The 21464-nt window shown below is 57.0% G+C and overlaps 3 protein-coding genes across 10 annotated transcripts in view; 2 read left to right on the forward strand and 1 right to left on the reverse strand.

Annotated features, from left to right (window-relative positions):
- NIBAN2 (niban apoptosis regulator 2) overlaps nucleotides 1-3464 on the forward strand; it is a 63763-nt gene extending 60299 nt beyond the window's left edge. The window contains exons 11-14 of the mRNA XM_050759892.1: nucleotides 300-416; nucleotides 646-753; nucleotides 866-977; nucleotides 1403-3464. Of these exons, the coding sequence (XP_050615849.1) occupies nucleotides 300-416; nucleotides 646-753; nucleotides 866-977; nucleotides 1403-1989 (924 nt within the window). The 3' untranslated portion in view covers nucleotides 1990-3464. The remainder of the gene's footprint in view (nucleotides 1-299; nucleotides 417-645; nucleotides 754-865; nucleotides 978-1402) is intronic.
- PTRH1 (peptidyl-tRNA hydrolase 1 homolog) overlaps nucleotides 1-21464 on the forward strand; it is a 272344-nt gene that overhangs the window by 209410 nt on the left and 41470 nt on the right. The gene's annotated exons all lie outside the window — the stretch shown is intronic.
- LRSAM1 (leucine rich repeat and sterile alpha motif containing 1) overlaps nucleotides 5323-21464 on the reverse strand; it is a 53817-nt gene continuing 37675 nt past the window's right edge. For 6 of the 8 annotated variants that reach the window (XM_050759904.1, XM_050759907.1, XM_050759905.1 and 3 more), the window contains 8 exons: nucleotides 20388-20462; nucleotides 18606-18686; nucleotides 17025-17120; nucleotides 13178-13276; nucleotides 12515-12646; nucleotides 10972-11053; nucleotides 7655-7788; nucleotides 5323-6040 (listed from right to left, as the gene is read on the reverse strand). In XM_050759904.1, coding sequence (XP_050615861.1) covers nucleotides 5915-6040; nucleotides 7655-7788; nucleotides 10972-11053; nucleotides 12515-12646; nucleotides 13178-13276; nucleotides 17025-17120; nucleotides 18606-18686; nucleotides 20388-20462 — 825 coding nt within the window. In that variant the 3' untranslated portion in view covers nucleotides 5323-5914. The remainder of the gene's footprint in view (nucleotides 6041-7654; nucleotides 7789-10971; nucleotides 11054-12514; nucleotides 12647-13177; nucleotides 13277-17024; nucleotides 17121-18605; nucleotides 18687-20387; nucleotides 20463-21464) is intronic. The other 2 variants (XM_050759909.1, XM_050759908.1) reach the window with 1 other exon arrangement.

Consider the following 21464-nt stretch of genomic DNA (forward strand, 5'->3'; position numbering starts at 1 on the left):
ACATCTGTGCCTCCGCCCACCTGGCTAATTCTGACTCACTTCCCAGGTCTCAGCTTAGAGACCCCTTCCTCCAGGGAGCTCTCCTTGCTCCCCTAGGCCCCTTCCCATGTTTCCTGTTGCCTTGAGGCAGGGACTGGCCTGAGTGTGCAGCGCTGTGAGTGGGAGAATGAGTGAGTGGGCACAGACTGCTCGCCATGCCTCCTGGCAGGCCTCGGGGTGGGGGGCTGGCTGAGGATGAGGACTCAGGAAGGGGCTGTGGTCACCCTGGGGGCTTCACGTGTCCGCGGTGTGCCCCGCAGCAAATGGACAATGCTGTGTATACGTTCGAGACCCTCCTGCACCAGGAGCTGGGGAAGGGGCCCACCAAGGAGGAGCTGTGCAAGTCCATCCAGCGGGTCCTGGAGCGGGTGCTGAAGGTGAGCAGCCCCACGCCCTGCCCCGGACCGTCCTAGGTGAGGCCGAGCCCCAAGCCCCCAAGCCCCATCCCCGGCCGCCACCAGGATTGCTGTCCCTGCAAGGAGGCGCCATGGTCCTCTTGTGCGGAGGAGGACTCGGAGGCTTGGGTCAGACCACTGGCCTCGTCCTACCCTCAGGGCCAGTGGAGCCCACTGACCTGCAGGCCCCTGACCCCCTCGTTCCCTGCAGAAATACGACTACGACAGCAGCTCTGTGCGGAAGAGGTTCTTCCGGGAGGCGCTGCTGCAGGTCAGCATCCCTTTCCTGCTCAAGAAGCTGGCCCCTACCTGCAAGTCGGTGAGCGGCCCCCACCTGCTCCAGCCGTTCGGGCCCTAAGTCGGGGGTGGAGCCCACAGATCTCCTCTACCCTTGGCCCTGACCTCTCATCTCTGCCACCCCACCTGGGCAGGAGCTGCCCCGGTTCCAGGAGCTGATCTTCGAGGACTTTGCCAAGTTCATCCTGGTGGAAAACACGTACGAGGAGGTGGTGCTGCAGACCGTCATGAAGGACATCCTGCAGGGTGGGTGCCGTCCCGGGGTGGGGACTGTTGCCAGGAGGATGCTGGGGGGCAGCTGAGAGGTGGTGGCAGCTGAGGGGGTCAGCTAAGGCACAAAGAAAAGGCCAGACTTGCATGTAGGGGCTGGGTGAAGCCCACCGTTGGCTGTGTGGCCCCAGGAGCGGACAGCCTTGCATCTCTGTGCTTTAGTTTCTTCTCGTGTCCTTGGCTTTGCTGGGAGGCTGGGATGAGTGATTAGATGGCATGTGGTCTGGGCCTGGAGTTAGCATCACAGCCTTGCTGCTTTTAGCAATGAGGCCTGGAATAAGTCACATCCCAATCACAGACCCCCATGGTGGGATGAGACGGGTCTCCTTTGAGCAGAGTCCAGCATGGGGGCGGCTGTGGGATCAGTGCTGTGTCCTGACCCTTCGCCTGTGGCCCTGCAGCTGTGAAGGAGGCCGCGGTGCAGAGGAAGCACAACCTATACCGGGACAGCATGGTCATGCACAACAGCGACCCCAACCTGCACCTGCTGGCCGAGGGCGCCCCCATCGACTGGGGCGAGGAGTACAGCAACAGCGGTGGGGGCGGCAGCCCCAGCCCCAGCACCCCGGAGGCAGCCACCCTCTCGGAAAAGCGACGGCGCGCCAAGCAGGTGGTCTCTGTGGTCCAGGATGAGGAGGCGGGGCTGCCCTTTGAGGCTAGCCCTGAGTCACCGTCACCTGCGTCCCCGGACAGTGTCACTGAGATCCAAGGCCTGCTGGCCCAAGGTCTGCGGGCTGAGAGCCCCCCGCCAGCCAGCCCCCTACCCAACGGGGCACCCGCCGGGGAGACCCCCCAGCCCGAGGCCGCCCCCGAGGCCTCCTCGCCGCCTGCCTCACCCCTCCAGCATCTCCTGCCTGGAAAGGCTGTGGACCTTGGACCCCCCAAGCCCAGCGACCAGGAGACTGGAGAGCAGGTGTCCAGCCCCAGCAGCCACCCCGCCCTCCACACCACCACCGAGGACAGCGCAGGGGTGCAGACTGAGTTCTAGGCCAGTGGGTCCCTGGCTGCTGCACACGGCACGGGCCGCTCCCGTCTGGGCCCAGGCAGGCTCGGCTCTGAGGAGGATACCCTGGTCTGTGTTGTGCCTTGTGGGTGGAGGCGGGGCAGGGCTGTGTGGCACCACCAGGGAGCGGGCCCACCTGAGTCACTTTATTGGGTTCAGTCAACACTTTCTTGCTCCCTGTTTTCTCTTCTGTGGGATGATCTCAGATGCAGGGGCTGGTTTTGGGGTTTTCCTGCTTGTGCCGAGGGCGGGACACTGCTGGGGGGCTGGAGAGCCCCTTCCTTCCTGTCCTTCTTCTGTGGCCTCCATCCCCTCATGGGTGCTGCCATCCTTCTTGGAGAGAGGGAGGTGAAAGCTGCTGTGAGGCCAGTGGGTTCCTGCCCACTCACCCAGGGGCTGGCTGGGCCAGGACAGGAGAAGGGAGCGCAGTGGCCCCCGGCCCTGCTCCTTCTGCAGTTAGGGGTGGACCCAGCCTCGCTTTCCCCACTGCTCTGGAGAGAAGGGGAAGGAGGCGGTCTTCAGGCTGGAGCCAGGCTGGGGGTGCCTCCTGGGGTGGGTGGGCCTGAGGTGAAATTAGAGAGGCCCAGAACGTGCAGGTCTGCAGAGGGGAAGTGTCCTGAGTGAAGGAGGGGATCCCCATCCTGGGGGATGCTGGGAGGGAGTGAGTGAGTGAGATGGCTGAGTGAGGGTTATGGGGAGCCTGAGGTTTTATGGTCCTATGTATCCCCTTCTCCTGGCCCCAGCCTGCCTCCTCCCGCCCGCCTGGTCTCCCTCTGGTCCCCGTCCCTCTGGTGCTTGGAGCGGGAGCGAGGGGTGTAGTGGAGCTGGGTTCTGTCTTCTGTGGGCCACCCTGAGGTCCTCAGTGGTTGTCTGGGGAGCCGGACGGGGATCCTAAGGGGTACAGGGTTGGGGGGCCCTCCCTGAGGGTCTGGGGTCAGGCTAGGGTTTGACCTGTGCTGCCTCTCAGTCACCAAGTCACCTCCCCCTGAAAATCCAGTCCCTCTTTGGATGTCCTTGTGAGTCACTCTGGGCCTGGCTGTCGTCCCTACTTAGCTTCTTGTTCCTGGGACAAAGGTCAAACCAGGATGGGCCCAGGCCTGGCATTCCCCACCCCAGGACCCCCAGACCTCCCCCACGGCTGCTTTGCTGGGGGCAGGGCAGAAATGGACTCCTTCAGGGTCCCCGAGGTGGGGTCCCGTCCCAGCCCTGCATCCTCCGTGCCCTAGACCTGCTCCCCAGAGGAGGGGCCTTGACCCACAGGACGTGTGGTGGTGCCTGGCACTCAGGGACCCCCAGCCCCCCAGCCCTGGTCTCTGGCGCATCTCTTCCCTCTTGTACCGAAGATCTGCGCCTCTAGTGCCTTTTGAGGGGTTCCCGTCATCCCTCTCTGATATTGTATTGAAAATATTATGCACACTGTTCATGCTTCTACTAATCAATAAACGCTTTATTTAAAGCCAGTTGCCTTGAGTGGTGCTGTGGGGGTAGGAGACAGGGAGGCCTGGGCTGGGGACTGTGTCTAGGCCCCCATATGGCTTGGCTTTCTGGGCTTCTCACTTGACTGCGTGCCTCTATGTCCATGATCTGAGTTCTTATTCCATTTTACAGAGGAGGAAACAGGCTCGGCGAGAAGGGACTTGTCCAAGGTGACCTGCTTTCTGGTGGCAGCTCAGGCAGCTTCCTCAGCCAGACCTGTGCCGGGTGCCCCTCAGGCAGCCTTGGGCGATGGTGAGGCCAAGAGGGACGGCAGCAGGCAGCAGCTTCAAGGCCATTCAGGGCCCTGTGGTGCCCACAGCAAGGTGGGCCCAGGCTTGGGCTGGATCCAAACAATGATGCTGGCTCCTTCAACGCTCCCAGTCACACACTACTGTTTACCAAGCGCTCACTGTGGGCCAAGCGCTTTGTGTGCGGGAACAGGAGCCTCGAGAGAGCTCTAGAAAGTGGACACTGTCGTCACTACCATTTCACCAATGTGTAAACTGAGGCCTAGGAAGGTGGGGAACCTGGGCCAAGCTTATGTGGCACAGGAACACCCCTGAAGCCCCCGCAGCTGTTGGGGGTGGGTTGCCCCACCTGTGGGTAGGAACATGTCCTACTGGGTGGGGTGGCAGCCAGTCACCTTGGGGATGTTGGCTTCTCTGGTGCCAGCCTGTCCGTGGTGGCCTAGGGCTTGGGCCTGGGCCTCCCTTGGTCAACAAGGGCTGAGGTGCAAAACACAGGACTGCATGGCCCGAGACCAGGGATGCGGCTGTCCCTTGCTGTTGTCCGTGGCAGGTCACTGAGCCTCGAACTCCTCCATGAGGCCTCCCTGGGCCCTAGTGAGTGTAAGGAGATCTGCAAAGCACTGCGCTCCAGGAGGTAGCCCCGCCTGTCTCAGTCTCTCCCCTCTTGGCCAAGTTGAGCCCAGGAGGGTGCTGGGAGGAGGGGGAACTGTGGGTGGGAAAAGGCCACCCAGCACCTGCCCAGGAAACGACTCAGACGACAAAGGGTGTCTGCCTGCCCCATTCAGTGCACAGGACTGATGATCTCAGTGAGAGGGAAGCAGGCCCAGGCGTAGGGATTTTTCTGCCACCCCAGGACCTGAACGCTCCTGCCTGCTCCTGCGGGCACTGTACTTGGAGCAAGCACTCAGCGCCCCCTGGAGGCCACCAGCCGGTCAGGGCCGCATCACGTCCTGTGTTGAATGCATAGGGCAGCTGAGGGCAACTGGGGCCCAAACACTGGCTAGGACCACTGAGTAAGCTGGAGGCAGAGCCCAGGTGCTCCGAGCAGGCCTGCCACGAGCCCAAGGAAGAGGCTGCACCTGGCTCAACACCATCTGCCAGAAAACGTGTAATCAACGTGCACCCCTGCAGCGAGTGCAAGTGTATATGGCTCCTAGAATTTGCAGTGACCAAACCTGCACAACTGCACAGGTTTGAGGGTGAGGATGCTTCTGGGCCTCAAACCCCGCATCACCATGTCCCAGTTGCAAGGCCCTGGGCATTTACCCCTAATTAGCCTCAGCTGCCTCACTGGGCTAATGAACGGAACACACAGGGCTCCTCTGCTCGTGGAGGCACAGGCCGCAGCCATCACGGGCCCTGGCTGCCTCTGGGCCCCGGTCTCTCCACCTGTGAAGGGGACGCTGGGATAACGCGACATTCAAGATGGCCCTACCTGACCTCTCCTTTGGACTGAGGTGGACTGAGGTGCGGCGCGCTCCTGCCTCCTTCCTCGAGAAGAGCTGCCCTCTGCCCTAGCCCCATCCCCAGACCTCGTCCCCTCCCCTCCCTGGGCTCCCATGAGGACCCAGCGATGACTCAGGCCAGCAGCACGCTGAAGACAGGTTTATTGACACTCCTGCTTCAGACTGAGCTACATGGGGTAAGGAGGGACAGATGTGGAGAGCAGGAGGGCCCCAGGGTGCTGGGGAGCAGCAGAGAGGGAGGCCCAGGGGTGCTGGTGCCACTGTGCTTACAGGCCTGCACCGCACGCCTTCCCAGGTCGGCCTCCGCTCACCTAGCCAGGCCCTCCTGCTCCCTTCCCACATGCAGAGTGGGACAGGACTGTGCATGGTCCCCAGATGAGGACCAAGCTCCTGCAGGGGCGGTGACCTTCAGTCAAGACAGCTGGGAGACAGTGGATCCGTGATTAGGCTGGGGCGCTGGCTCCCAGGCCTGGGAGGTGGTGCAGCGGCCTCTCCAGCCCAGCCCCCGGGACCATTTAGACCAGTGGTGTCATGGATTCGGAGCGCCTCTGCCTGGCCTAGACATGCTTGGAGCTCAGGGTGGGGGCTCCTGGGCGATGGGGAAGGGGCCCAGAGCAGGGGGGGCCTCATACGTGTCTGGCTGGCACAAGGCTGAGCAGGAGCCCGGGCTCACAACAGCCGAGGCAGGGCCAGGACCAGGCCCAGGTGGGTGGGCAGGACTCAGCTGCTGTGGTAGATCCGGAGGCGCTGGACGATGTCCTGGCGGCACAGCGGGCAGGTGCGCAGTGGCTGGCAGCACTGCTGGCAGCAGCAGACGTGGCCACAGTTGAGGAAGATCATCTGGGCCTGGGGAGGGAGAGTGGGAGTATGTGGCAGGCCCTGCTGGGTTCCAGGAGTCCCAGGCCCCAGGCCCTTTTTTTTTTGAGACAGAGTCTCACTCTGTTGCCCGGGCTGGAGTGCAGTGGTGTGATCTCAGCTCACTGCAACCTTGGCCTCCCAGGTTTAAGTGATTCTCCTGCCTCAGCCTCCCAAGTAGCTGGGACTATAGGTGCGCACAACAACACCTGGCTAAATTTTTTGTATTTTTAGTAGAGACGGGGCTTCACCATGTTGGTGAGGCTGGTCTCGAACTCCTGACCCCAAGTGATCTGCCCGCCTGGGTCTCCCAAAGTGCTGGAATTACAGGCGTGAGCCACTGTGCCGGCCCCCTTCGTTATTCTTTAGCATCTTTACCATAAATACCTGATAGTGGGGCCTTTGGGCATTTGAACGCCACAGAAACAGAACAGGCACGGCCGAAAGGGGTAACCTAGTCCTTCTGTTAGCAGTTTGCTGTCTATTTCTCTATAGTTTGCAAAAAAATATAAATACCCATATAAATGCCCCAACTGTTTCTTTCTTAAATAAAACTGGGGATTACATTCCTGCCCTCTGGACAGGGGATGGAGGCCTGTTCAGCCGGCCCCTGCAGGAGGGCACGCAGGGTGTTCAGGCTTCTTCCTTGTTGATGCACTTGCCCAGGCCCTGAACTCCTCAGTCTACAAACGATCCCAACCCGGAGCAGCAGCCACTGACTCAGGACCACACTTTGCCTCAGCATCTCCTGCTTTCAGGAACTGATCCAAGCTCCGCTCAAAGCTGTCTGTAATGCCAAGGGCCGCAGAACAGGGATTATATTTGGAACCAACAGGTCCATCCATATCACGGCATGAGCTGGGTCAACTGGAGACCCTGGAATCATCAAACTGCAAACACGGCTGCTTTTCTAAGTAGGATCCCTCAGTGGAGGCAAAGAAGGATTTATATTTCATTCACCGCTCTGTGTAATTTTTACAATAAGTGTTAATGAATTTTTAAAAGATGATTTTTTTTTTTTTTTGAGATGGAGTCTCGATCTGTCTGCCAGGCTGGAGTGCAGTGGTGGGATCTTGGTTCACTGCAATCTCTGCCTCCCAGGTTCAAGCGATTCTCCTGCCTCAGCCTCCCAAGTAGCTGGGATTACAGGTGTGCACCACCATGCCTGGCTGATTTTTGTATTTTTAGTAGAGATGGGGTTTTACCATGTTGGCCAGGCTGGCCTCAAACTAACCTCAGGTGATCCACCTGCCTTGGCCTCCCAAAGTGCTGGGATTACAGGCGTGAGCCACTGTGCCTGGCCAAAAGATGATTTTCTAAAGCTTCTGCAGGGTAAATCATGTTGTTGATATTTCATGATTTGGGAAATTTTTTTCCTATTTATTAAGTAGGAACAAAAAGAAAAAAGATCTGGAAAATGATGTGAGTGCAGCTCATATTTGGGTCATGGGATCGGGGTCATTTTTATTTCCTGCATTCTTTCTAGGTAGGCACAGTCTACTTAGATAACTGGAGAAAACACGTTCAGAGACAACCCTATACCTGGAGAATTTGAGGAGGGTGGCCACAGGCAGGGCAGGCGGGTGGGGAGGGCCCCAGACTTACCTCCCGTTCCAGGCACACGACACACTCTGAGGCCTGCACCTCCAGCTCTGCAGGGGGAGCGGATGGCCTCACAGACTCAGGAGGCTCCTGGGGGGCTGTAGGGGTGAGGACCTCACCTGTTGGTGGTTTCAGCTCTGTGGGGACCAGATGGACAGACTGAGCCACGGTCATCTCCGCTGACCCCAACCCCTAGGGGCTCATCGTGGGCCTGCCTGTCCCCATAGTGAGTGAGCTGGAGGGTGGGGGAGCCTCTGCTCTCAGATCTGAGCGAAGTGCTCTCCTTGCCAATACGCTCTCTTCTTCTCTTCTCGGAGCCTCATCTCCCATCTGCAGAATGGGACTGAAGTTTCTCTCTGCAGGGATGGCCGCAGCGCCTGTTAAGTGGGTCCTCTGATCTCTAATGTCCCCGGGACCCTTCAGAGCCACCCTGCAAGTAGGGCTCGACACTTTCAGAGATGAGACATTTGAGGCTCGGAGGCGGGGAGTCACTCACCCAGGGCCACGCAGCCATCTGGTGGTGCAGCCACAGAGCCCTGGGGCAGGAGCTCTCAGTGAAGGGCCAGCTCTTGGCTTCTCACCTGGTTGCCCAGGAGACAGGATGGGCTGCTGCCCATCAGGTGACCCAGGGGAGCAGAATGAGAGGCCCCCCAACACTGCTCCCCTGCCCCCAGCCCCACAGAGTCCCCAGCATGCTGGCTGCTCTGCCCTGGAACCAGCATCCCCTGCTAGGACATCAGAAGCAGCCCTTACAAAATGCGAAGTCTCTTTTTTTTTTTTTTGAGACAGAGTCTCGCTCTGTTGCCCAGGCTGGAGTGCAGTGGTGCGATCTTGGCTTACTGCTACCTCTGCCTCCCAGGTTCAAGCAATTCTCCTGCCTCAGCCTCCCGAGTAGCTGGGATTACAGGTGCCTGCCATCATGACAGGCTAATTTTTGTATTTTTAGTAGAGATGGGGTTTCACCATGTTGGCCAGAATGCTCCGTCTCCTGACCTCGTGATCTGCCCACCTCAGTCTCCCAAAGTGCTGGGATTACAGGCGTGAGCCACCGCGCCTGGCCCCCAGGCTACCATTTTGAGGGAGCTCTCATATATATGTGTGTGTGTGTGTATGTATATATATATATATATAATTTTTTTTTTTTTTCCAGACAGGGTCTTGCTCTGTCACCCAGGCTGGAGTATAGTGTTATGATCACAGCTCACTGCAGCCTCAACCTCCCAGGCTCAAGCAATCCTCCCACCTCAGCCTCCAGAGTAGCTGGGATGACGCCTTGCTAATTTTTTGATTTTTTTGTTTTGTTTTGTTTTTGAGACAGTCTCACTCTTTCCCAGGCTGGAGTGCAGGGGCACAATCATGGCTCACTGCAGCCTCGACCTCCAAGCTCAAGCGATCCTCCCACCTTTGCCCCCCAAGTAGCTGGAACTAAGGTGTGCACCACTGCGCCCATCTAATTTTATTTTTTGTAGAGAAGTGGTTTCTCTCTATGTTGCCCAGGCTGGTCTCAAACTCCTGGGCTTGAGTGATCCTCCCGCGCAGGCCTCCCAAAGCGCTGGGATTACAGCCCTGAGCCACTGCGCCCGGCCTCTATATTTGTTTTTTTCTTTTTCTTTTTTGTTTTTTGAGACAGAGTTTCACTTTGTCACCCAGGCTGGAGTGCAATGGTGCGATCTTGGCTCACTGTAACTTCTGCATCCTGGGTTCAAGCGATTCTCCTGCCTCAGCCTCCCGAGCGCTGGGACTACAGGTGTGCGTCACCACGCGCGGTTACTTTTTGTATTTTTAGTAGAGATGGAGTTTCACCATGTTGGCCAGTCTGGTCTCAAACTCCTGACCTCAGGTGATCCGCCCGCCTCGGCCTCCCAAAGTGCTGGGATTACAGCCATGAGCCACTGCACCCGGCCCCAGCTTCTATATTTGATATAAAGTATACCGATTTCTGGGAGTAATAAGAGAATTGTTAGGAAATTGAGGGCTTCCCTTGCCTTCTGGAACTCGGGACAGATCCCACCATGGCCCCTTCCCCAATGGGCACAAGCAGGAAGCCCTGAGCAGCCCAGGCATCCACTCTCTGCATGTGGCCATAGATCCTCATGGCCTATCTGCTATAGAGAGGAAGAACCTGCTTGTTTGGTCCAAGGATGACTCAAACAGTGAGAAGCAGCCGGTCCTGAGGACCACTAGGCTCAGAGGCACTGCACCCCGCTCAGGGTGCAGGGCACCTGTTTGTGACTCCTGCTCACGTGAGGCCTGTCTGCCAGGGGTGACCCCAACTCCTGATGGAAATCTCTTCTGATCTCCAGTCTGAGAGCTGGAGGGTCAGGAACATCCAGAAGGGGTCTGTTCTGCACATAAGAAGTTTAATGACTTTTTGGGGGTTGAGTCAATGTCCCTGGAGTAAAAGTGGCTGCAAAACTGGTGCCTGAAGCTATCCCGGGGCTGCAGTCAGCCCAGCCCCCTGGAGTCCCGGGGCCTCCCCACTGAGGTCCAGTCCAGAACTCCACCTTCGCCTCAGCTCCTTTGCCTCTTCCTTGGCTCTGGTTAAAAATGCCCTGCCCAGAGCCTCGCCCAGCCCAGCAGCACAAGCCTGCCCTCTCCTTCACTCCTGCCCTGGCCCCTCACCTCTTCCCCAGGGAGGCAGTCAAGCCCAGTGGTTCCACCATTTGCCAGCAGTGGGACCTGACGGGGGACATGCTAACCTCTCTCCACTTCAGTTTCCTCATCTTGAAAATCAGGACCACAACAGTGCCTCCTCGCGGGGTTGATCCGGAGGCTCCGCAACGCAGTTCATGCACAGCAGTGGGCAGGTGCCGGGCCCCCGGGTCGTGCTTAGCACATGGCAGACCCCAGACTCCACACCTGCCCGTTCTCCCCATGGCCCTCACGACCTGCCTTCGCCCCTTCACAGCCTGTTGTGGACATCTCTCCCTATCCACAGGTGTGCCTCAGGACCAGCACTGGGCACACTGCAGGCCCTGGGGACACGCTATTTCTCCCTCTAGTCCAAAGTCCCTCAGTGTGTGGATCCCAGCATCTGTAGGGTGAACTGAGGGAAGGCTATGGGACAGGGAGCTGGGAGGGCCCCTCCACTGCTACGTGGAGGTCTCCTGTTCTCCCAATTTGGTGGCCAGTTTTTCCCATCCGTAAAACGGGCTCACTGATCCCTAAGCCCGCTCCTTGGGAGGGAACCTTACCGACCAGCAGGGGCTAGAACCAGCCCTCAGGACTCATCCTGAAATGTAAGCAAATGACTGTCCCCACCAGAGCCCACACATACAGCTGGGAGCTCTGCCCGGAAGAGGCCAGAGCTGTGCTGCTACCTGGCTGGATCCTGGCTGCATCCAGCAGTTCCTGGACTCTCCGGAGGATCTCATGCTGCAGGCCAGCTTCTGAGACGCCCACCTGTAACAGTTCAAGGAAGTGCAGACTGTGGCCTGGGCAGGAGCCTGCTAAATGGCATGAATTACCTGGCACAGGCCCAGGCCCACAGGACCGCTGGCACCTTCTGCTGGAAATGTGGAAGCCTTCCGGGGCCTGGTGGGGCCCAAGGTCAGGATGAAGCAGTGCGGCTCCATAGCTGTGAGGGCAACCTCCCCAGGCCTCAGCCCAATCAGTGTGGCAGGGGTTGGGGGGAAACTGAAGCCCAAAGGGAAACCAGCACTAGCAACAGCTACAGTTTAGCAACCGCTTCCCGGTGCCAGGCTTCACCTGCATACCTCAGCCACTTCCCCACCAGGTGGGGCAGGAGAGAAGCCTGGGAGGCCAAGACACAAGGCAGCAGCAGCACGTGAGCCCCACAGTCCCTCAGCCTCCAGACCCTGAGCGGCACAGCCTGTGACCCTCAGTGCCATCCAGTCCTTTCGGACCCTGGTGTCTACATCTGTCCAGGGAGGGGCAGGACAGTCTCATGGCAAAGAACACGAACTCTGGGGCTATACTGCTTGGAGTAGAGGCCTCACTCTGCTGTGTGACCTTGGGCCAAGTTATTATTATTATTATTATTTGAGACGGAGTCTCGCTCATTCGCCCAGGCTGGAGTGCAGTGGTACGATCTCGGCTCACTGCAAGCTCCGCCTCCCGGTTTCACGCCATTCTCCTGCCTCAGCCTCCTGAGTAGCTGGGACTACAGGCACCCGCTGCCACGCCCGGCTAATTTTTTGCATTTTTAGTAGAGACGGGGTTTCACCGTGTTAGCCAGGATGGTCTCAATCTCCTGACCTCGTGATCCGCCCGCCTCGGCCTCCCAAAAGTGCTGGGATTACAGGCGTGAGTCACCGCACCCGGCCGGGCCAAGTTATTGCCTTACTGGGTCTCATCTGAAAGATGATAATGATATGTACCCCGCTAGGCTGTCGGAAGAATTCAGTGAGTTTGAATACAAAAAGTGCTTAAAATGGTGCCCAGCACGTGCAGGTGCTACAAAGTTAGTTGGCACAGTGATGATCATTCTGTTTTGAAGAATAAGTGGATTAATGTGCTGTAAAGAGCTCAGCTTGTGCCCAGAAAGGAACAGGGGCTCAGGCAGTGCTGTGGCCACGACAGTCTGTGACACCATGGGGCAGGGCAGAGGCTGGATCGGATAATCCCCAAGGGCCTGTCTTGTCCCTCCAGTCTGAAGATCCAGTCTGAGCAGGTCAGCTGGACCCACCTCCCCAGGATTTCCCAGTGAGACAGTGTGTAGGGCACACACAGGCGTCTGGGGCAGAAGGGCAGGGGTTCTGGCCATCTGGAAGCAAGGTGACCCTGGGCCATTAGGTAAGGACAGGCCTCACTGAGGACTACACAAGGAGCAGGTCAACCCCCGGCTGGTCAGGACAGTGGCCTTGCATGCCCCTCCTCTCCCTGCGGACGGCTGCTGCCTACCTTGGCCAGGTCCCCGGGGCTCATTTGGCTCAGCAGGTCCAGTGAGAGGCGGTGGTGCGCAAAGATGGGCAGGTAGTGCTCAGCGGACAGCTCCTCCAGGAGGGCCACCAGCTGGCGCTCCATGCCCTCTTCCTGCAAGAAACGTGTACCATGAGCGGGAAGGAAGAAAAGAACCCCCTGTTTACAACAGAAAATGAAGGGTTTGAATATACATAACCTAATACATAGAATGTACTCGGGATTTTTCCTACAAAAACTCATGTGTAGGCACACAGAGAAAGACAGGCCCAGGGGTTCACTGCCGCTCTGTCTGCAAACCTGAAAATAGTAAGCAACTTGAACATCCATCAAGAGGGGGCTGTTTCAACCGCCTCTCTCGCCCTGCAGGTGCTGGGCAGACAGTGGCTCCTGGCACAGGCTTTGCTCTACTGTGGGCTCAGTGGTCTCTGCCCCGCACAGCAGTGACCAGCCTTGTCACCCACCTCACCAGAATGAACACTCCCTCACTCTCACTTCTGTCTCCACTGGGGCTTGGCACAGGATCTGGCATGCTAGAGTCACCAGGAAGGTAACACGAGGCAGAGCATGGTGGAGGCACCACAGGCGCCTCTGGGAGGAGGTCCCCGGGGCTCCCTGGCCGGGGCAGGCACCAGCAGTCCTTACTTGCAGCTTCAAGGACGAGGGCTTCTGGTTCAAAAGCCGTTGATACTGAATCAGCCAGTAATTTTCCTGCCTGGTTTCACTTTTGGCTTCTAACTCCGTCTGCCAGGAATGAAGCAGGCAATGTTAGTTTCAAAACGGTAATAAAACCTGTAATAACAATGATGGTTGCCGGGCATGGTGGCTCATGCCTGTAATCCCAGCACTTTGGGAGGCCGAGGTGGGCGGATCACCTGAGGTTGGGAGTTCGACACCAACCTGACCAACACAGAGAAACACTATCTCTACTAAAAATACAAAACTAGGCTGGGCACAGTGGCTCACGCCTGTAATCCCAGCTTTTTGGGAGGCTGAGGCGAGAGGATCACGAGGTCAAGAGATCAAGACCATCCTGGCTAACATGGTGAAACCCCATCTCTGCTAAAAAATACAAAAAAAAAAAAAAAAAAAAATTAGCCAGGTGTGATGGCAGGCACCTGTAGTCCCAGCTACTCGGGAGGCTGAGGCAGGAGAATGGCGTGAACCCAGGAGGTGGAGCTTGCAGTGAGCCGAGATCGCGCCACTGCACTCCAGCCTGGGCGACTGAGCGAGACTCCATCTCAAAAAAAAAAAAAAAAAAAAAAATTACAAAACTAGCAGGGCATGGTGGTGCATGCCTGTAATCCCAGCTACTCGGGAGATTGAGACAGGAGAATCTCTTGAGCCTGGGAGGCGGAGGTTGCAGTGAGCTGAGATCGCACCACTGCACTCTAGCCTGGGCAACAAAAGCGAAACTCCGTCTCAAAAAAACAAAAACAAAAACAAAAAAACAATGATAGTTATGAACTATGCTCCTCTGAGTGGGTGGACAGCACTTGGTACTTTTTTATTTTATTTCATTTCATTTCAGTTCATTTCATTTTTGAGATGGGCTCTTACTCAGTGACAACTCAGGTTGAGCAGCTGGGACTACAGGTGTGTGCCACCACGCCTGGCTAATTATTGTATTTTTAGTAGAGATGGGGTTTTGCCATGTTGGCCAGGCTGGTGTCAAACTCCTGACCTCAAGTGATCCGCCCACCTCAGCCTCCCAAAGTGCTGGGATTACAGGCGTGAGCCACTGTGACCGGCTGGCAGTTAGTATTTCACAGAGAACTTTCCCACCTGCTTATTGTCTATAGTTTAAACTATAGAAATGAGAAAAGCAGGAAGCATCACTCTCTCCAATTTATTGCTGAGACGATCTCAGAGAAAGTAGCTGACCTGCCCGACGCCACACACCTGGTCAGGGGGAGCGCCTGAACCTGAGCTTCTGCCACCTGGTACCACACTCTGCCATTCCCTGTGGGAGGTACCCCCTCTGTCTGCCTGTGGGAGAGCAAGCATTACCCAGCCCGGGCTGCCTCCTGGGTGCCAGGCAAGGGGGATACAGGTGCAAAGGACACCTTCAGCTTCTAGAGTGGGCTTCACTGTCTGACAGAGCTGAAAAATGATCAATGTGCCATTGATCATGATTCTTTTTTTTTTTTTTGAGACAGAGTCTCACTCGTGTTGCCCAGGCTGGAGTGCAATGGCATGATCTCGGCTCACCGCAACCTCCACCTCCCGGGCTCAAGTGATTCTCCTGCCTCAGCCCCCCAAGTAGCTGGGATTACAGGCATGTGCCACCACACCTTGCTAATTTTGTATTTTTAGTAGAGACGGGGTTTCTCCATGTTGGCCAGGCTGGTCCTGAACTCCCACCTTAGGTGATCCGCCTGCCTTGGCCTCCCAAAGTGCTGGGATTACAGGTGTGTGCCACCGTGCCCGGCCTGAACATGATTCTCTTATTCCGCCATTTGATAACTCTTCGCTGAATATTGCTCTAGGTGCTGGGAATACAGCAGTGAACAAACAATGCTGATAACGACCACAGTGACAACAGGCGTAGCTGACGTGTTCACAGTGCCATGTGCCAGACCATGCTGTGCACCTAAAGATGCCATTCATTAATCCTCACAACTCTGTGAAGGAGATTCTACCTCCCAGGTGAGGGAACTGAGGTTCAGGGTGATGAGTAACCTGCCCAGGGTGGGGCCAGGAATCAGATCCAGGCCTGTCTTACTCCAGAGCCCATGCTCAGAACAACGGAGCTGCTCCGTGAGGGCTGGCGTGACTGGGGAATGGGATCAGCGCAGGCGTTTCCCAATCCCTGCTGGGCCTGACTGCCCTTTTGTGGCCCCCTGGACCTGGCCACGCCCACTGCTCCCTTCTGTCTGGGCTGCAGCCCCTCTCTTCCAGCGCCCAGGAGCTGGACGGGCTGTGTTCTGCTGGGGCGGTGCTTCCTCCTTTGGTGGTGACCCCCAAGGCCTACAAGGGCAGGAGCACCAGCCACAGCTCCTGGCTGCTACGGCACAGCGCCAAGCCACCATCTGCAAAGTAACCTGATGCGTAGGAGATGGCAGCAGGGCACTGTGAGGAACAGGCAGCTTCTTCTGATGGGCACAGGCTTGCTCAGGCCTCCAGAAGAAGCTGGTCTCTTCTAAACCTGCACAGGGCCTGGCCTAGGACGCAGCTCAGAGGGCGTCTGGTGCATTCATGGCGACACAGGAACGACTCGTTCTTTTCCACCCCAGATGGTGGGCCTGGCCTCTGTCCTCATTGCTTGGGTTCCCACTGGGTCTAGAGGAGACACTCTCAAGGGGGCCTCTGCCACACTGAAAATGTGCCAGTGTCAAACCCATCAGGGGACAGGGGACGGCTGGGCCACTCCGACCAAAAACTTATCAAACGGCCTGCCCTGGACACAGCGAGTCCTGTCTGGAGTGAATGCTCATGGCTGTTCCCGAATACTCGACTACAAAGGCATTCGGACAGCATCACCTGGAAACGTTTAAAAACCAGAAGTAATCCACATACTCAACGATAGGGGCCAAGCACAGTCTTGAAAAAGGACATCAAGGAATAGTTTAATGACTTGAAAAGAATGTGCGGAAACAGGCTGCTCGAAAAGGGTGTGTACCATGGCACGTTTAAAAGGCACACACATGAATAGCTATCAAGATGCATCACAATGTTTGGAAAATATGCACCAAAACAGCAGGAGAGGCTGGGCATGGTGGCTCATGCCTGTAAAACCAGCACTTTTGGAGGCCAAGGCAGACAGATCATTTGAGCCCAGGAGTTGGAGACCAGCCTGGGCAACACAGCGAAACCCCATCTCTATGAAAAACAAATAAAAGGCCGGGCGCGGTGGCTCAAGCCTGTAATCCCAGCACTTTGGGAGGCTGAGACGGGCGGATCACGAGGTCAGGAGATCAAGACCATCCTGGGTAACACAGTGAAACCCCGTCTCTACTAAAAATACAAAAACTTAGCCGGGCGAGGTGGCAGGCGCCTGTAGTCCCAGCTACTCGGGAGGCTGAGGCAGGAGAATGGCGTGAACCCGGGAGGCGGAGCTTGCAGTGAGCTGAGATCCAGCCACTGCACTCCAGCCTGGGTGACAGAGCGAGACTCCGTCTCAAAAAAAAAAAAAAAAAAAAAAAAAAAATTAGCCAGGCATGGTGGCACATGCCTGTAGTCCCAGCTACTCGGGAGGCTGAGTGGGAGGACTGCTTGAGCCCAGGAAGTCAAGGCTGCAGGGAGCTGAGATTGCACCACTGCACTCCAACCTGGGCGACAGAGTGAGACCCTGTCTCAAACAAACAAACAAACAAACAAACAACAAATGGCACGAGATAATGCTTGGAAATGCAATTATTTTCCTTTGTGCTTTCCAGTTTTTCTTTGATGAACAACTCTTACTTGAATAACAGGTGTTTCTAAAAATGGCAAGTCTGTTAAAGAAAAGTAAACGCGTGTGTGATGCCGAGCACAGAAGCCAAACACATACCAGGATTTCCCGGAGCTCTTCCTCTCGCTGCTGCTTCTCTTTGAGCAGCTGCTGGAGCAGGGAGCTGAGGGCCCAGCGCTGCTCCGAGATCATCTCCTGCAAACAAGACCACACCCCACACCACCGTGAGCTGGCGTCAGCGCAGGAGTCCCGCGGTGGCAGGATGGAGAAGGGCCTGGCCTCCTGCTCACCCGGTTCTCTGCCCAACGCCTCCAGGCTGAGCTGGGGGACAAAGCTAAGAGGCCCTTCTGCCCCCCTTCCCCTAAGCCTGCATCTCTCTTCCTTGTGGGGTTAAGTCAGGCATGGGATCCTGGTGACTGATGACAATGGGATGGTAAGAAACATCAAACAAAAGAAATGACAAGCCACCGGTGCCTGCCTTGGTCTCCCAGACAACAGAGCACAGGGGCAGAAGCAAATGGTGGGGAAGGGTGTGGGGCCCCATACAAATGGAGGTACATGCAAACCAGAGCCTGGGGTCCCTGCTCCACTCCCACACCTGCTCTTGGAAACCCCATGGGGACCCCGACAGCCAGAGCCCTGCCGCACTCGTGGGCAGGGACTAGGGCACCCGCCAGGCACGATGGCTGCAGCTTCTCTGAGACAGCCCCAGTCCTCTCATCTCTGCAGATCGTTTCAAGGCTCACAAAGGGCTTTCCCTTGTTAGCTCAGCCTTCTCCGATGGCCTGATGGCACAGCCTGGGCCTGGAGGACCGCTGTCATCTTACGGAGTAGGGGAAGAAGGCCTGGAGGGGCAGACGCCTGCCTAAGGGCACACAGCACACCTGCGGTGCACCTGAGACCAGGGGTCCAGACCCCAGACCCCTCACTGCACTGAGGAGTCCATGGGACGGCTTGAGACCTCTCCACTGAGAACAGACACAGGGACAGTGACAGACCGAAGGCCGCGCTCAAACTCTTGGCAGGGGCACATGTCCTCACACGGCACCCCATCCAGCCCTCCGTCTGCAGCTGGAGAGGCTGAGGTTCAGAGAGGGGAAGGGGCTGCCCCTCCTCCCCAACCTGCCAAGGGTGCACAGCAGGGTTGTGCCAGGCCACACCCGGCTCCCAGAAATCCAGTCCAGGAGGCCAGCTGCCAGTCCCTGCTGCCCTCTCATCTGTGTGGGCAGGACTCCCGGGCTGGAGCCCCAGAGATGCTGCCTGCAGGGAATTACACAGATGCGGCTGGGCCCTCTCCTCCGGACATCCCGGGACACCCGAAAGCTCCAGCCCTGGAGGATGCCTGCCCAGGGGCCTAAAGCACGGCCTACAGAGAGAGACAGGAGCTCAGCGGCGGGCCCGCAGCCAGCACAGGAAACGCAGTGATGGAGATGGAGTGGGGGAGCCTTGGCAATGAAACCCTCCTTCCTCTGACCCTCCTGCCTCGCAACAGGCTGAGCACCTCTAACCCTGGCCCGCGCTGGGCCTTCTGGGGCTGGGGGGTGTCCTCTGGTGTCATAGCCACAGAGGAGCTCTGCCCTCTGTCTGCTGGAGAAGCCCTTGACTCCCAGGGGCTGGGAGGGAGCACCAGGTGGGGGTCTCACCACGTGAAGGAGGGCAGGGGCAGGGAGCCCTACATACCTGGAGTGTCTCTGTGTCCAGGGACTTCCTCTTTAACTCCAGCTGTGTCAGCTGCAATAACTCAGTTTCTATTAACTTAATCTAAACAGAAGACGAGACAGGGTTTTTTTTTTTTTACTCACATTAACCACAGTTCAGTTTTGTGCTGCTACTCTCTGGTGACCGAGTGGGGTCTAAGAAGCCTTTCTGGGGGGGCTGGGGAGGCTCTGGAATGAGGGGAACCTGTAGGCCTGGGAACCTCATCAAGGGGCTTGAACAAGAATTTGTTCCTTCACGGCCTTGCGTTCCTGGGGTCACGAACGTGTTTGTCATGGCCAACACTGTTTACCAAGAGCCCAGCACAGGATCCGTCCTAGAGTGGGCACGGGATAAAGGCTTGTGCAGTGGAGAGGGGGCTTTCCTTGGGATTCAGGCCAGAGTAAGGCACAGACAGAACTACCACCCAGCCTCCTGCTGGTCAAGTTCTCTTGTCCCTCTCGTCGCTGCTGCAGGGGAGAGCAGAGGGTAATGGAAGTGACTGAGTAACAACGGTAACACTAGCTGGTATGTCTTGAGCACCTACTGTGTGTTAGGCCTGTGCTGCACACTTGATGTGTAATATTTCATAAATTCTCTGACTGTTAGGAGGTATTATTGCCTCTACTTTACAGACAACAAAGGCTCAGAGAGGTTAAGTCACTTGCCCAAGGACACAGAGCAGGTAAGTGAGAGATCCCTTTCTCTGGGATGCCCCAGCTCAGGGTTTGAAGGGCAACAGCTGACCTGGTGAAAACCATCTGCAGTGAGAATGTGGGGGCCCTTGCACACTCTCCAGGGTGTGTCTAGGGGATTTTAGCCCTGGGCGGCAGGGGAGGGGGAGGTCAGACCCCACAGCCAGTACTTCTCTATCCTGTGCCCATGACCCAGTGACCCTCATCCCTAAGTCCCTATGACACCACCAACCCCTGGTCAGAGGAATGAGCTTCATGTCCGGCAATGTAGAATTGAAATTAAAGAGGGAAATTAAAAAGGTAAGTTGGTCCAAAAAAAAAAAAAAAGAAAGAAAAATAGAGAAAGAAAAAACCATGCAAAAATGCAAACTTCAGTGTGCTGAACATGATGCAGGAGCGCTCCCATAGCCTGACGCTCACCTCAGCCCCAGCCCCAGCCCCAGCCCCACTCCGCGGGCGGTGGCCACCAGGCCACATAGGGGGGCTTGCCCAAGGACAGCCTGAAGGTCAGCAGCCGGCCTAGGGGGGATCCTGTCACGTAAGGGAGGGTCTATGAGGAGGACTTCCTCCTCCGGGGCCAAAGTCACTTTTCAGCAGGTGTCAGGACCACCGTGGCTCACAGCCCCACCTGCCCTCTTCTGGGGAAAATACCACATGCCCCCGAGACGCCTCTGTCGGTCTGAGCTGTAGGAGCGCCGGGGCCTGCACTGGCTGCTTTTCCTAGTGGGGAAGTCCTGCCGGGAGCACCGACAGCAGAGGCAGCCGGAGCAGTCAAAGCCACACGTCAGCACCGCCCTCCCTGGCCCAGGCGTGGTGGATACCGAACAGGCCACGCTCACTGGCAAGACCCTCACCAGACCCCGGAATAGGAGGCCTCCAGGCACCCTCCCAGCAGCCCCAACACAAGGCTGGGAGCAAAGCGAGGTTCTGAGGGCAAGGCCTTGACCTCTTGCTGGGCTAGCAAGCCAAGGAGCTGGGGTTCAAACCTCAACTGCTGTGACCTGCCGCCCTGGAGGGCTACTCTGCAAGTCTCTGAGAGGGCAGGTCCAGGGACCACAGCCCCAGGGCTCACCTGGCTCCTGATCTGCCGATGCATCAGGTCCTTCTTCACTTGGAGTGCCTCGAACGCAGCCTTCTGCATCGCACTCTGCAACACAGACCACCAGCCCTCAGCAGGGGCGTGCCCACACCTTTCCCTGCAGCCCATCTCTGTGAAAAGCAAAAGCTGTGTCCAGAGCACCTGAATGGATGGGTTTTCTTCTGAGAGAGAGATTTCACCTCACTTGTGTAAACCTTAGGATGATATGAGGGGCTCGCTTCGGGCTGGCCTCTACTTGATGCACTTCCGGCATCACACCCTGAATTTCCACCACAGTGGACCGTGTGGGTGCTTTTACTGCCCCGTTTCACAGAAGGGGAAAGTGACACTGAGAGGCATGACTCAGCGGCGCTGGGACACGCACCAAGCCTATCCCGCTCCCGAGCCCCACTTAACCACGAGGCAGATGCCTCCTCTGAGAAATGGAGGATTTTCCTCAGACAAGCTCCACAGACACTAAGTCAAGCCATTTTAGAACAGAGATTGCAATTAGGAAGAAAGGAGCAGGGTGGGATGACAAACACGCAGAGGACAGGGGAGAAAGGGGAGGGAAGAAGGGAGGCAGTGGCGAGACTCCCACGAGGCTGCAGGAAAGAGCTGAACAGGCTCGTTTCAGCTCTGTAATCCCAGCACTTTGGGAGGCCGAGGCAGGAGGACTGCTTGAGCCCAGGAGTTTGAGACCAGCCTGGGCAACACAGGGAGACTCTGTCTCTACAAAAAATCAAAAAAATTAGCTGGGCATGGTGGCCCTATAGTCTCAGCTACTCAGGAGGCAAAGGTGGGAGGATTGTTTGAGCCCAGGCGTTTGAGGCTGCAGTGAACTGTGATCACATCACTTCACTCATCCTGGGCAACAGAGCAAGAACTTGTCTTTAAACAAAAGAGAAGAAAAAAAGGAAAATAAAAAGCTAAACAGGCCAGGCGTGGTGTCTCATGACTGTAAACCCAGCACTTTGGGAGGCCAAGGCAGGTGGATCAGCTGTGGTCAGGAGTTCATTGAGACCAGCCTGGCCAATGTGGCAAAACCCTGTCTCTACTAAAAATACAAAA

The sequence above is a fragment of the Macaca thibetana genome, chromosome 15 (genome assembly GCF_024542745.1).
Source record: "Macaca thibetana thibetana isolate TM-01 chromosome 15, ASM2454274v1, whole genome shotgun sequence".
NCBI classification, from domain to species: Eukaryota; Metazoa; Chordata; class Mammalia; order Primates; family Cercopithecidae; genus Macaca; species Macaca thibetana.